General features: G+C 32.7%; 1 protein-coding gene across 1 annotated transcript in view; it reads right to left on the reverse strand.

Annotated features, from left to right (window-relative positions):
• Positions 1 to 518: 518 nt before the first annotated feature.
• The window catches only part of GPATCH1 (G patch domain-containing protein 1), a 30771-nt gene continuing 16608 nt past the window's right edge, over positions 519 to 14681 (reverse strand). The window contains exons 11-18 of the mRNA XM_051209670.1: positions 11053 to 11423; positions 9391 to 9524; positions 5551 to 6049; positions 3536 to 3773; positions 3414 to 3479; positions 3225 to 3350; positions 2039 to 2130; positions 519 to 1346 (exon numbers count right to left, since the gene is read on the reverse strand). Of these exons, the coding sequence (XP_051075129.1) occupies positions 1185 to 1346; positions 2039 to 2130; positions 3225 to 3350; positions 3414 to 3479; positions 3536 to 3773; positions 5551 to 6049; positions 9391 to 9524; positions 11053 to 11423 (1688 nt within the window). The 3' untranslated portion in view covers positions 519 to 1184. The remainder of the gene's footprint in view (positions 1347 to 2038; positions 2131 to 3224; positions 3351 to 3413; positions 3480 to 3535; positions 3774 to 5550; positions 6050 to 9390; positions 9525 to 11052; positions 11424 to 14681) is intronic.

Genomic DNA, 14681 nt, shown 5'->3' on the forward strand with positions numbered 1-14681 from the left:
TAGTGTGAATATGTGGTCTATACAACCACGTCCAGGTCGTAAACCAGCCTGATTTTCTCTAGTCTGCTCTTCACGTGCTTTAGTTAGGCGTCGAAGTATTATTGAAGCTAATATTTTAGACACTATATTAGTCAAACTGGTTCCTCTGTGATTGTCACAAGAGGACTTTTGTCCTTTCTTATAGACTGGCACAATCAGTGATTGAGACCAATCAGATGGGATTACGTCCAGTCCCCAGATTCTAACTATACTTCTCATACTACTATAAGCCATTTATTAAACCCTTTTTAAAAAAAGTGAAATATTGTGTATAAATATGACCATTTGTTTTAAAGTTCTTGATTGAAAATTCATTCAGTGAAGTACTTACTTCACTTTAAAATTGGGCCTCGATCAATTTGAAAATATAAAACGATAACTAATCTTACCATTTCAAAAAGTATGCAAGAACTTTCTACTTGAAAATTTATATTATTTATAACTAAAAACAACCAACAAGTCTTAATTATAAAAAAAGCATCAAGATGGAAAAGAACGATAACTTTACAAAATATACATTTCTATGACATTTGACTTTATTATATTCTGCTTACATACAACATACAATATTTATACATTGTATCTTTTGTATTTTAGATAAAGATTCGTTTAGTTTCTAACTAATTCTTTTACAGAAACTATCCAGTATTTATGATCTTTTTAGTTGACTTTTATATCACTTAATTTGTAATTTATAGACTGAAACAAGGCCAATGAAGTTTAACTCGTTATTCGTCTATAGAATGCGGTAGAGAATGAGAGAAAGAGAAAAAACAAAACAATAAAATTATATAAACCGAAATACATCCTTTAGATGATATATTTTTTTCAATTAGTACAAAGTCATATATCATTTCATTCACAAAATAGAATTCATAAATACAATCTGTGCAACGCAAAATGCAAATATTTTCCGGTATATTAGAGGAAAGAGTTGAAAAAATCAAAATATTTATTTTAAGATGGATATACGCCAACTTATTTGTAAAGAAATATAACCAAAACTTTCTAGTCAGAAGAAGAATATGAAGACTACAAAAACAACATGGTAAGAGTAGTATTAGTAGTAGTAATAGCAGTAAGTAGTAGGTTAGAAAATAACTTTTAAAAAATGGTTTATGTACAAATTTGACAATCGTCGAAATCTAATCAGAAGTATCAGAAGAGTTTGAATCCGAAGAAGAAATTGGTGCTTTACGAGAAACTTTCTTGCTCTTGTGTTGTTTTTTATGTTTTGTTTTATGTTTTCTTTTGCTGTTCTTTGTTTTTTTATGTTTAGCGGAATCACGATTGACAAGATGAGATTCCTAGAATGAAATTAAAGGAAAGTAAAATAATAAACAATTATCTGGGTTTTTTTTAATGTAAAGTGATGACTAAGTACCCAAACTATTAGACCTTAAGTAATAAGCCATAGAGCTCTCAAACCAAATCCGGCAACTTCGGTATGGACACACCGATAGTATCAACAACTCCTGAGTACTGTGGCTCATAGGCGAGTACATGATAAACCAGCTACATTTAAATCATTAGTCTATTTTGCTTTGTCCACTGTCCCAATTCATCCTTTCGTAATAATGTGGTGTGGAGACTTAGTTCGATGGATATGTGTCTTAAGTTCCACAATGCTTATCACTGATAGATCACTCTACTGTGTGGTAAATAATACAGTAAAGGATCTATATGTATATTGTATTCATACATGAGTGTGTGTTGATCAAACACTAGTCACCTTCCACGATTAATAACAACTTTTCTTCACAGACTGAACTAAATTAAAACATTATTTCACTTGATCTTATAATACAGTTTCCTGAAATCATAAAATTAGGTTATTATCGATACTTCAAAGTATAACTCGTACTTAAATTTTACTGACAACTCCATCAACACAATGATAATAAGCTTATAAATTTTAAAACGTTTTACTAACACGCAATTTTATTAACACAGGTAAAATATAAAATACGTTGAATGTTAGTGGAGTAATTTCACGTACCACAAATAAAATATCATCTGACAAGGTAGAACATGATGCTTTTTCTTGATTTTTTGTCAAAGAAATTGGATTAGTTTTATCAGATGTAGGAGCTAAATAAACAATGAAATGAAATATTAGAGAAAAGAAGATACGATGGTTTTAAACAGAAACTATTCGAAAATCTCATAAATAAGACTTGGAAATGATTCAACAGTTTAAGACGAATAAATATTTTCAATAACTGGTGACCAATGTACCTATTTAGATGTATATTGTATTTACTGATGGATAGTTTTATTACGTTGTCTAATACTCTGGCAATGAAAAATTCCACACTGTTGTTATCTTATAATATAAAATGATATTTGTATATGGTATTTCGAAAATACAACAGCCGTAGAAAATAGAATGGATTATAGTGCTTAAACTTGGAAGAAATGCAAAAACATACCAAAGGTTTTTATTTACCTTAAACAAGCTAATCGTTAAGAGACTGAATTAAATGTGACGCAGTTTAATTTGATGATCAAGTACGATCTCATGTACCGATCCTCTAGTAGAATGTCTGGCATGAACTATCAGATAATCCAATTACTCATTTGACGTTGTAATGAACCAGAACACAGGTGGGGACAACCGATTTATTGATTGACACAAAATTACAGAATCATCTTGATAAAATATGAAAACCATACACTAAATACTTCATCTGCGAAATTCTATAATTTGTCCTTCACATTCTATATGATTCCTCCAATTCACAATTCCTTTCTATTTCTGTTTTCTTCAAGTCGACCTTCATAGACTTCTACTGACAGGTTTTCCACTTCTGAATGGTGTAACATACTATTTATGCCGACAGACATAAATAGTATACACCACAACGTTATTATGAATGAAAAACGAAGTTAAAATTTAAAGATTTCATTGTGAGATTTGTAAGTATTGGCTATGTAAGGTGATAGCTACAAAAGGATATTGCACTAGAAATTCTACCACTATTCTCGAGGACCTAATCATTAGTTCCAATAAATTATTTAACAAGTACTGATTACTCTTCGGTTTCCCGTTGAATAAAGTCTGAATACAGTTATTTCACAATTTTTTAGTTCTGATGAAACAGAAACCAACTGAAAATGGTCATTCAAATACGCCAGTGATATCCAGATAAATAAAAAAATTATAAACACAATCGAAAACATACTAAAATTCGGCGGTAAATCCGGTCCATACAATAAATCCGGATTGAGATTATTCTGTGAGGAGGTATGAACTTTGGACGATACTTCAGGTCGTGTAGTCATTCGTGTTAAGCCGGATAATGGACCACCTAAAAAATTAAGGTAATAAGATATATGAACCACTTAATAGATTACCGTAAATACAAACTTACGCATATCTCCATTCGGTTCAAATAGGTGTGAAAATAATGTATGTGCTTTGAATAGATCAGGCTGATCTAAAAAGATAAATAAAATATTAAAGATAATCAAAAGCAGGATGTCTCGAAATTACCATTAGACAGTTCAACGGAATTCGATTTGATAACTCTCGATACGGTTAAATCATCTTTTTCACGGTCTTTATTGTTAATATTATTATCATCAACGTCGTTATCTGATAACGAAGATGAACTCAATTCTTCATCAGATGCAAATATTGATTTGAACAAATCCATTGGAGGTTTATCTGTATGATCAGTAAGAACATCTATGCCTATTTTCGGAAGAGCAGGACCCATAACCCGTGCGTTCTAGTAAACAAAAAGTACAAATAAAACGTACATGATTATTTTATAAAGTGTATTAAGGAGTCCTTATTTCTTATGTCAGGATATTAAAACACGTTACATCAATACTGATCACGAAAAGAAGGCACTATTATTGACTTATAGTGTTTTTATACTTATTACCTATTTATTTAAACACAAACATTGGTACAAGGCGGCACCAAATACGTATGCATCGCACAAATCATATGATTTTTGTAAGGGCTATGACACTTCTTGGGTGCCCAAAATGAAGCAGGTGGTTTTCTTAGGGAGTCACTTCCCGCCCCCTTGACCTAGAGGTTTAATCTACAAGGCAGTGGAGCAATGTAAGGAGATTGAGTCTCATGGTAGCCAGTGACCAGCAATAGGTTCATATGCCATTTGTTCCTTCAGGATCCTGGAGCCCACGTGCACCACTGGTTTGGAATCAGGGTTTTCTGCCAGTCCTGGTTGGATCCTTCATATCTAACAACTCGGTTAAAGCAACGAACTTTCGCTTTTCGTCATCTCAATTTCGTGAACAGCACTCTAACCGCGAGAACGCAGTGAGTGGGACTTCCCTTGCAGTGGCTGTAAACGCGTGGTCAAGTGAGAGCATTTTGAGAGGGAGAGCTGACTTTCCCAACTCTCGCTCGTACCACGGTTTTTGGAGGAGTTTTCATACTAAATTTGTACATAGTCATACAGTTAAACTGATAAAGTTATATATGTGATATATGTTATTATTTTGTTCTTGACTCAAATGATAGGACTATTTTAACACATGTTTAACAATTCATTTCAGTCTGTCGTCATTAACGTATGACCTGGTAAGAACGGGTATTAGCCAAAGTCCTCATAGCATATCGGCACAGTGAACGAAATTTAACAAGATGAATAGCTAACTATTCGAAATAATGGCATAATGTCAGTGAGAAAAACTAAACATTGGTAAATATGTTTCAAAAAGAAGATATGTATGAAAATATACTTAAACTCAAAACTTATGGAAAGATAAGGAGTGAATCCAGCTGCGTCAATGGGACCGATTTCAGTACCTGGAACCCAGTAAGATGCCTAAGACAAAGTCAGTGATTTAATAAACTTATCCTATGTCTTGGTTCGACTGCTACTAGCTTTCCTCCAATCTACACTTAAAGTAGTCATCATCGCGCGTCGAGGTAGACGGTATATGGGAATACTTAATATATGTTACAGCCATCTCGGTTGATAAAGTTCACAGTCACCATATGCGAGTAATTTTTCGAAGACATCGATGAAGAAATAGTAGTAACCTACGAATATACTCTACCCTACAGTAGATACCATTCCAGCGAAAGGAAAACATCAATACACGACCAATATATAATCTTAAAAGTTAGATAAAAAAGGTATTTGAGTTGATTACTTCCTTGACATTTTAACTCAATAAATACTAGATTTTAAAGTATCATCCATTAAAGATGTCTAGCTTATGTAAATGAGAAAAAAGCAGTGTACGAAACACATAAAACAAAGAACCCTTTTAGGAAGAAAGAATTAAATTATATAAGTGAAGAAGTAGAAAATAACATTAAAAGTCAAGATTTAAACAAGGAAATGATACACTTGTTAGTGCCATTTTAACCAATTTTGAGACAGATCACTATAGTCTTCAATCAGATAACCGATAAGAATATGTCATGTAAGGTTTAGTGCAAGAATCAAAGGTACCGGATATTAATAAAATCTGTAGATAAATACACTATACATGATAATTTTTGGGCAAAACGAAACTTACCGATCCATTCACAATCTCACTGGTAGTATCATGAGAAATTTTATCTGATAGTTGGACGTTTTCTAACAAACTATTATTATTATTATTACTATTATTATCAATTTCCACAACATTGTCTGTAGTTTCGGTTGTTTTACTCTGCTCAATAGATTGAAACAAAGTTGCGAATAAAGCTTTTCCACGAGACTGAAAAGTTGTACCAGTCAGGTTAGGCCTATAGGGTGTATTACTGGCAGGAAGTTCTGACATAGTACCAGAAGGATCGTTGCTGTCACTGTCAGAAGAATTAGACTCGTCACTTAATTGTGGTTCACAGGAAGTGATATTCGAAGAATTCAACTTTTGAATTGAACCAGTAGTGTTAACATCCAATAGATCGAAAATAGAAAACTCATTTGCCGTGGAACTATCAGAGAATCTACTTTTTCCATGTTTACCAAACTTTTGACGAAAAGGATTACGAGGACGTCTGTCATCTGGACAGCCGACAAAAGTGGAACTATGAAGGAATGAAAGAAATTATTGTGTAGATTTAACAAACATTTAGCTTTTATTCATGCAAATCATTTTAAAAACCTTAAGGCAATTTTCCAAAAAGGAAAAAGTTGAAAATAAGACTAAGTGAACATTTAAAAAAAACGAACTGAAATAGGATACACAGTAGAATATCATCAATGAAATAGACTTCTATTATGAAATGTGATTTTATGAGCGAATGAGTTAGGTGATTAAAATGAATAAATATGATGCTGATAAATAGAAAATATCTAATGACACAGTGCGGTCAAGTGATGACTACCCATGAGACTGAATTATTGACGCAAGCTTACAGTGAAATTGATATCAGAAAACAAGACAGTTGCCCAACAGAATAGATTTTTTTCTTCTGACAAAATAACATGCTTATATGACGAGCACAAGAATAAACATGCTTGTAAGTTGCTTAACAAATAAATGAATAAAGAATATGACAACTATAGGTCATTCGCTTTTCAATGGGATATTGAACTATTAAGCTTAATTCTTGCCCATCATGTCCAGTTCAAGGTCGATTTCATAAAATAATTGTGACATTTTTTATATAGACAGTTTCATAGAATACCTTCATATGTAGTTTTGACAGATTAATGTCAATTGACTAAAGCATACAGAGTGACATATTATTATTATTATTAACAATTGATGTTAAAAGCATCACTATTAAACGAACGTTTTACAGAGTAGGTGACTTCCATTTCATATTAATAAGTATGAATTAGCGCAATAAAAAAATAATTTATGAGATAAGTTAGGAAATTAGAATTTAAGGAGACATAGAGTGAATGCACCTATGTCGTTGCGAAATATTTCAAGTCACGTCACCCAAACTTTCTAACCATTGGTTATAATAATCACATGAACCTCAACCTGCCTAGTCAGTGACTCTAAGGACTGATACCATGCCTTGGTTTGACTGATCGTAGCTTTCTCCAAACTTACTCTTACACCAGCCCGTCGAGGTAGTCAGTGGATAGGATTACTTAATACATATCCTAACCATCCCAGTCAATGAAGATTCACTACATCATCAATCGATTTGCCCTCTTTACCTAGTACTCTGCAACTAACCTCATAACTAATTAGGTAGTCTCAAAATATAGGAGCGATGCCTTAAAGATACCTATGATCAAATACTAACAACCTACGAATATCCTCCATTCTTAAGGACCACGTTTTCCAGCTACATAGTAGAAGAGTGTTGATGAGCAGTATACTTGTCCTTTGATTAGTCAATGGCTATCTCGCCTTGGCAATAAGTGAAGTTGGCAAAAGCCAATTGTGCTTTACGAATTCATGCCCACTACGGTTGAGATTTCTGAGAGAAATGGAGTGATCGAAACACTCAACTATATTCACTTCAAGAGTCTGAAGAAGATTTGTAGCTTAGGTGGAGTTTTTTTTCTCTGAGCTGGATGATTTGGTAGAATTTTATGCTGATGATGTCGTTCAGAATAACGATGAAAGCTCCACGACCAAACCATCCAGCTCAGAGAACAAAACTCCATCTAAATACATTCAATTTCGATCATTAGTTTAGGCGTTGACACAGACCAGTTCAAAGTAACATTTTGTATTTAGTAGGAAAGAAACAAACTCCAAACATACTTGTATTATTGTTTAGGACGATCAAAAGACCTGGTATTTTATAAACGTTCTCATCAAACAGAACCATATCATCAACAAGAGAATTTTAATGGTTCCACTAACTATAACAAATTTCTTCTTAATAAATAAAATCAACTCAATAAAAAAATTGTTTCAATTGAAAGGCTAGAAAAATATCACACATTTATAATCATCTACAACATCTTTACATAATAATAATAAGAATAAAAATAATAATACGTTAATTACTATTATATAATGTTAAATAATGGTTGACCCTCTATGGATAACTGGAAAACTTTACAATAAGAATAAAACAATGCTTATTTAATTTACAGTTTAAAATAAGGTCTGTGTCAATCAATGTATCATTTCATTAAAGGTCATATAAGAAGAGAAAATAAAATGAATTACAGGTATTCTTTTTTAAACAAAACAAAAAAAGAAACAGTTGTCTTTTTCACACAAAGTTTATTTATCTTAAGTGGTAATAGTAAATATTATACATCATAAATAAATAAAAATAATAAAAAACATCAGCTTGTAACAATAGTAAATAGTAGTGGAACAATTTTAAATTGTTAACTTAATTTATTCTATACAGTTGGCCTCCATTTAAGGTATTTAAACAAAGCAAGAACAATTGAATCAGGATTATATGTATTCACTATATGTTATGTACACTATTCAGTTATGTTTTAGATCTAACCTCAAATGACCTTGTATATATATATATATATATATATATATATATATACCGATACAAATAAGGTTGTAAGGAGCTGAAAAAATCTATAAGATGTATAACGAACATTAAAAACCTGGAAGCATTGGATGGCCGTTTCGTCCTAGTACGGAACTCCTCAACAGTGCGCATCCACGAGCCCGTACAGGGGACTCGAACCCAGGACCTTCAGTCTCGTGCGCAAACGTTTAACATTTGGACCACTGAACCGGCATCTGATGGTGCTAATGTCTAACTTCAAATAATCCACGATATTGCGTGACCATCTTCCACTGTTGTCGGTGGGTAACTGCATCACACCCGTGACTGTTGAACTCCACTAAGATGAAATAGCCGTCCAGTGCTCTCAGGTTTTCGATGGTGATCTAACATTAATGGATTCATGATTTCAATTAAAAAAAGGAATAACTAGGATGCTTTTAGAATTTCATTAAAAATATGAGCCAATTCAAGTTAGACCAACATTGTAAACCTGAAAGCACTGGATGTTCGTTTTATCCAAGTATGGAACTCCTCAGCAATGTGCATCCACAACCGCACGTGCGGAGATCGAATCCAGGGCTTCCGGTCCACATGCAAGCGCTTAACTTCTAACCTAAATAGGTTCATCAAATTTCAGTGAAATTCAACAATCTCTGCAACTCTTCAGTGACAGTTTTTGAAGTAATTCTTTTCAGTGAGTGAATAACTTTGTTACACTTGATGTTAAAAGACTGGCCTATATGAATGTTCTTTGGAGTAGAATATAAAACAAATGTAGACTAATCAACTTTACGAATGATTTTTACTAATTCCTCGAAACGCATCGAGTTTATGATTGGAAAAGATTAACACTAAAAAGGAAAATTAGTATCATTCTACTTTTTTATTGAAACATAATTTATTTACTCAATGTCCAGATTATACTTATCAAAGTAGAAATAAAGATATTAATAATAACAAACACTTACTCAGGATATGGATCAGGAACATTTATACGTTTACATAAAATTTTATCAGGATGCCATTTTAAACGCCGTCTAGTTAAAGCTCCATAAGATTCTGTTGCAACAGCATGATCACGTGGTTCAACTGTATCTAAGCTCTAAGTGAATAAAAAGAATAGGGATTACATAAACAACGTATAGTCACATTTTGTTAAGAAAAATGAAAAAAAACAAATTGATATAATTGTATAAATTAAAAGCCTAATGACATCATGATCTATTTATTTAACAAAAGAAATAATATCAACTTCATTTAGACACAATTTTAGACAAACAATGGTCTGTGAAAACTTGCAACAAGTCAACATCTAACACTAGTTCACATTTTACACACTGTTTTGGTATTGTTTTTTCCAAGTCTGAAAAAATATCCCTCATTAATGACACCAATAATCAAGTAGTTTTTAATTTAAAGAAAATTAAATTCAGACATAAAGACAGGAGTGAGTGGTACGATAAGCAGATCTCTTTTCAATTGTACAATAATAATTAGATAGACTTCTCGAATTGGTAATTTATATGTTTACTAATAACTGTTTCAGTGTATAAATGATAACTTGAAGAAAATTACCAATCTGAGTAAGTATATAGCAAGGTTTATCAATAAAAATATAATACCTGAACATTTAATAACACTAGTGATTTCTTATGCCAAAATAGAAGATTCTATACACGAACGACAACTTCAAATGTGATACAGTTGCAGAGAAATACGAAAATATTTTGAGGTCCTTCAAAATCGAAAGCTTTCCAATGACCTAAACAAACAAGTACATTCACTTCTGATCAAATTGATGAGAGTTCTTCTAGAGAACTGCATGTTGGTTATTTGAAGCATACTCTACATTAAAGCATTTAACAGCATTATTCCATGTAGTCAAAAACAGTAAACCTGTCAACGTTGGTTATCTAATAAAAACCAATCAACTATGACATGAAAACAACTTACCAAAGGTAGCGTGTTTTCGTGCATTTCTGGAATGCATAACCTTCATAAAAGAAATTATCAATTATAAATACAAAAGAAACATATCCAACTGCCTCAACTAAGACAATAATTTCAAGTCGAACAGATTATCGAGTTATCATACCCCAAACAAAATTGTATCGTTGTCTCTCTATAATCTTGTTAAATTTATATCATTTTAGAAATCGTCTCATCATTGTTATGCAATCTATTTTCAGAATCATTCTTTTTCTCAATTTAATTTCTATGACATTTTTAGCTCATTTCTCAATTTTGATAACAAGTAATTTTCTTAATTAAAAATAAAACCATTCCTTTGTTACTACATTCGATAGATTATTATTATTATTATTATTATTATTATTATTATTATTATTAGTAGTATTAGTAGTAGTAGTAGTAGTAGTAGTAGTAGTAGTATTGCTAACAAATATATCATAGTTGGCTAATATAAAAAAACTATACACATTTGATGATCAGGAAAAAAATGCCCAAAAAGTAATCGCTTTGCAGAAACATTGTTTCCTCTTCCTTTCTCTCTATTGTTTTAATGTAATTAAATAATCAAGATAAATAGATTAATTTTAACTGAATATAGCTATGAAAAGTAAAGATCTCTATAAAACAAATTTGTTTGAGTGATAGGAAAATGAACTTACTTCAACTCGTGCTCGTTGAGCTTTCTCCTCTTCTTCAGTTAATTCTTTACTGATATCCATACAACCAGCAGAACGAAATCTTAAAGCTAATTTCGATGAGATCAACTGTTGTTTATGAAGTGGTAATTTATTTGATAATGGCAGTAGTCTATCAGAAGGATCAGAAGATATAGTTGATGCACTAGAGGTTGACGTTGAAGTTTGACAAATCATTGTATCATTATTCATATTCACTGGATCCATTTGAGAAGAGTTATTAGTACATGACATTTGATTCATTTTAATAAGCGTTTGAAACGAGTTAGCTTCACGTTCCTTCTCTTCATTGTTTAAATCCAATAGGGTAGAGCAACGATGATAAGCATCTTCATCTATAGTGGATAAAGAGTGAGGAAAATTTGTGATAATAAAAACATTTCAATGAATATAAAACTTGGTAAACTGTATAGTATAGGATAAGACGAGAGAAAAAGATCAAAAAGCAATCGATATATTACTCGTAAATTACACAATTAAAATCAATCTTTTTATTCCTCAGAAAAAACATCAAATTTTTAAATTTTATAAATATAGAAAACAAAAATTGGACCAAAATAGTAAAATGTTTCGTTTGGTTTAAAATTATAAATCAATTAAGCTGTCATATGAACTAAAAAGTGCAGGAATTCAACACGATCCAGTAATATATTGATACACTTTACAGTGATAGTCCCCAAATGCATTGTACGGGGCAGAGAGTGAGGAGAAACTTCTTAAACCGCGCTTAAACGAGGTTGGTGTGTACGGAACAACCTACCTGGGAGAATAGGAAAACTATTTGCAAAATAGTGGTGCACGTGAGTTCAAGGGTCTTGATGAAACAAATAGGGTACGAACCCTTCCTCGGTCACCAGGTACCATGGAAGTGCATCACCTCAAGTCGCTTCATTCCATTATGGTTTGGACCTCTAGGTCGAAAGCCCGCCGAGTGGCCCACTAAGAAAAACATCTGCTTAGATTCAGGCACTTGTGGAGTATCCCAGCTCAAATAAAAATTTAATGATAACTATTTTGTGTGGCATTTATATATTTTAGTGCTCCTTTGTACCAAAATTGGTATGTTTAAATAAATCAATATATAAATAAACACAATGATATGAAAGGATAAATGTCGAAAGGAGCGACAAAGTAAAGCATCAGTTGACAGTGCAATTATATATCAATATGAATTAATGTATTTATCAGGAAGAAAAAAATTGTTATCGATTCGATACAATAACATTGAATGAATAATATTCAATACCACCAACATCCTGGTATAGATTCGAACAGTTGTCAATAATCTTAACAACCACTTAGTAATATTATTAAGAGAAATAATTCAGAAAGAAGTATTACGACCAATTTTGCTTATAAAATCTATTGAACAATGATTTTGTCGAAAAACAAACAACGTAGAATTATTGTTGTTTTGATTGTACTATCAGAAAGATCTGTAAGTGACTTAAATACACAACTACCATAATCCCTATTATTATTACTCCTAATATTGTTTTTATTATAATTATGGTCATTAGGCAGAATAACACTCCTATTTTACTTTCAACATTCGTCTCTTGATTCTTACATTACTATACTACTGACCATTCATCAAAATATTTTGTTAGTTCCTTCTCTTCTTATATATTATGCAACGTAGCAACTGCTTGATTTCCGAATAATTACTTGGATTATTATTAATCCTCTTTCTTGTAATTACTCAATGTTAATTTATAATCGATATATCATTACACAGTTACTACGCAACGTATCAACTCGGTGAGTATTATTTCATTATTGTAAATTATATATATAATGTTGAAAGTAAAATAGAAGTGTTATTTTGCTTAATGACCATAATTATAATAAAAACAATATTAAGAGTAATAATAATAGGGATTATGATAGTTGTGTATTTAAGTCACTTACAGATCTTTCTGATAGTACAATCAAAACAACAATAATTCTACGTTGTTTGTTTTTCGACAAAATCATTGTTCAATAGATTTTATAAGCAAAATTGGTCGTAATACTTCTTTCTGAATTATTTCTCTTAATAATATTACTGAGCGATTATTGTGAAATTGAAGAGAGAAACAGGCAGAGAACGTTGAACCTTATATAAAAGTGGGCAGATTCACAATACCCCTTGTGATAATAATACTTTGATTGAGATCATCAGTCGATAGATGTTAGATCACCATTAAAAATTCAAAGAACTGGACGGCCGTTTCGTCCTTGAATGGGACTCCTCAGCAATGCGCATCCAGGTCCCTGAAAGCTGGATTTGAACCCGGGACCTTAAGTTTCGCGCGCAAATGCTTAACCTCTGGACCACTGAGTTGGCATCCCATACTAAGACGAAGCAGCTGGCCCGTGCTTCCAGGTTTTTAATGGCGGTCTAACATCAAACGACTCATGATCTCAATCAAAAACTTAACACTCTCCACAACCCCATACTGGTTTATTTATTTATTTATTTATTTTAACACATAGATATTGGTACGAAGAGGCATCAAATGCATATGCGCCACACAAATCTCATTCGATATGTGTAAGGGCTGTGATACTGCACGGGTGCCCAAACCGAAGCAGGTGGTTTTCTTAGGGGGCCACGCCCGGAGCCTTCGACCTGAAGGTCTGGTCCACAAGGCAGTGTAGCATCGTAAGTAGATGCAGTCCCATGGTGGCCGGTGACCAACGATTGGTTCATACGCCATTCGTTCCCTCAGGATATTGGAGCCCATGTACACCATTGGTTTGGAATCAGAGTTTTCCAACTCCCCTAGGTGGAATCTCCATGTCCACCGACCCGGTTAAAACGCCGAACATTCTCTTTTCGTCCTCTCAATTTCGTAAACAACACCCCCGCCACGAGAAGGCAATGAGTAGGACTTCCCTGGCAGAGGCTATATATGCGTGGCCATTTTGGGGCCCCCATACTGATAATCACAATGATACACTGGTAATGATATGGTAATTAAAAAAAAACAGGACATAGGATGTAGAAAACTGGAATGAAGTAGATTAGGGATACTTGGTCACGATTTTAAGAGAGATAGAATACTCTGATATAAACAATCTGGAGAAAGTTTTCATTCAAGTGATTTACAGCGTGTCGAACATTTATTTCAAAGAATTCTTACTCATAACCTCAAGATACATGTAATGACAGATAAGTGAAAAGGACGACCGGTGCTTAAATCAGGCTGGTATGCATGGAGGGCTCATCCAACGAAGGCTCCAGGATGTTAAATCAACTAAAAGCATATACATGAACCTACTATGGAAGTGAGTATATAGGCCTTACTACAATATCTTTCAGATATGACCTTTAGCTCAAAACCTAGGAAGTTGGCTCAAATAATAAGAATATGACTGAAATTGATATTATTATTCTAAGCATATAAAAATCAGGAAGTATTGAAAAGCTCTAGAATCTCCCAATTACAAAAATACATTAATCGTCTGGTGAACACCAAGCTTTGAGGTTTCCTGGTCCCCTGATCCATGTAAAAATGGAAAATATTCGAATGACTTTCTCAAGTTCTAATATGTGACGAATACAAACAGACCTTCAAACTAACACCGATTACTAGACCACAATATTG

This window comes from Schistosoma haematobium, chromosome 1, assembly GCF_000699445.3.
Source record: "Schistosoma haematobium chromosome 1, whole genome shotgun sequence".
Taxonomy (NCBI): domain Eukaryota; kingdom Metazoa; phylum Platyhelminthes; class Trematoda; order Strigeidida; family Schistosomatidae; genus Schistosoma; species Schistosoma haematobium.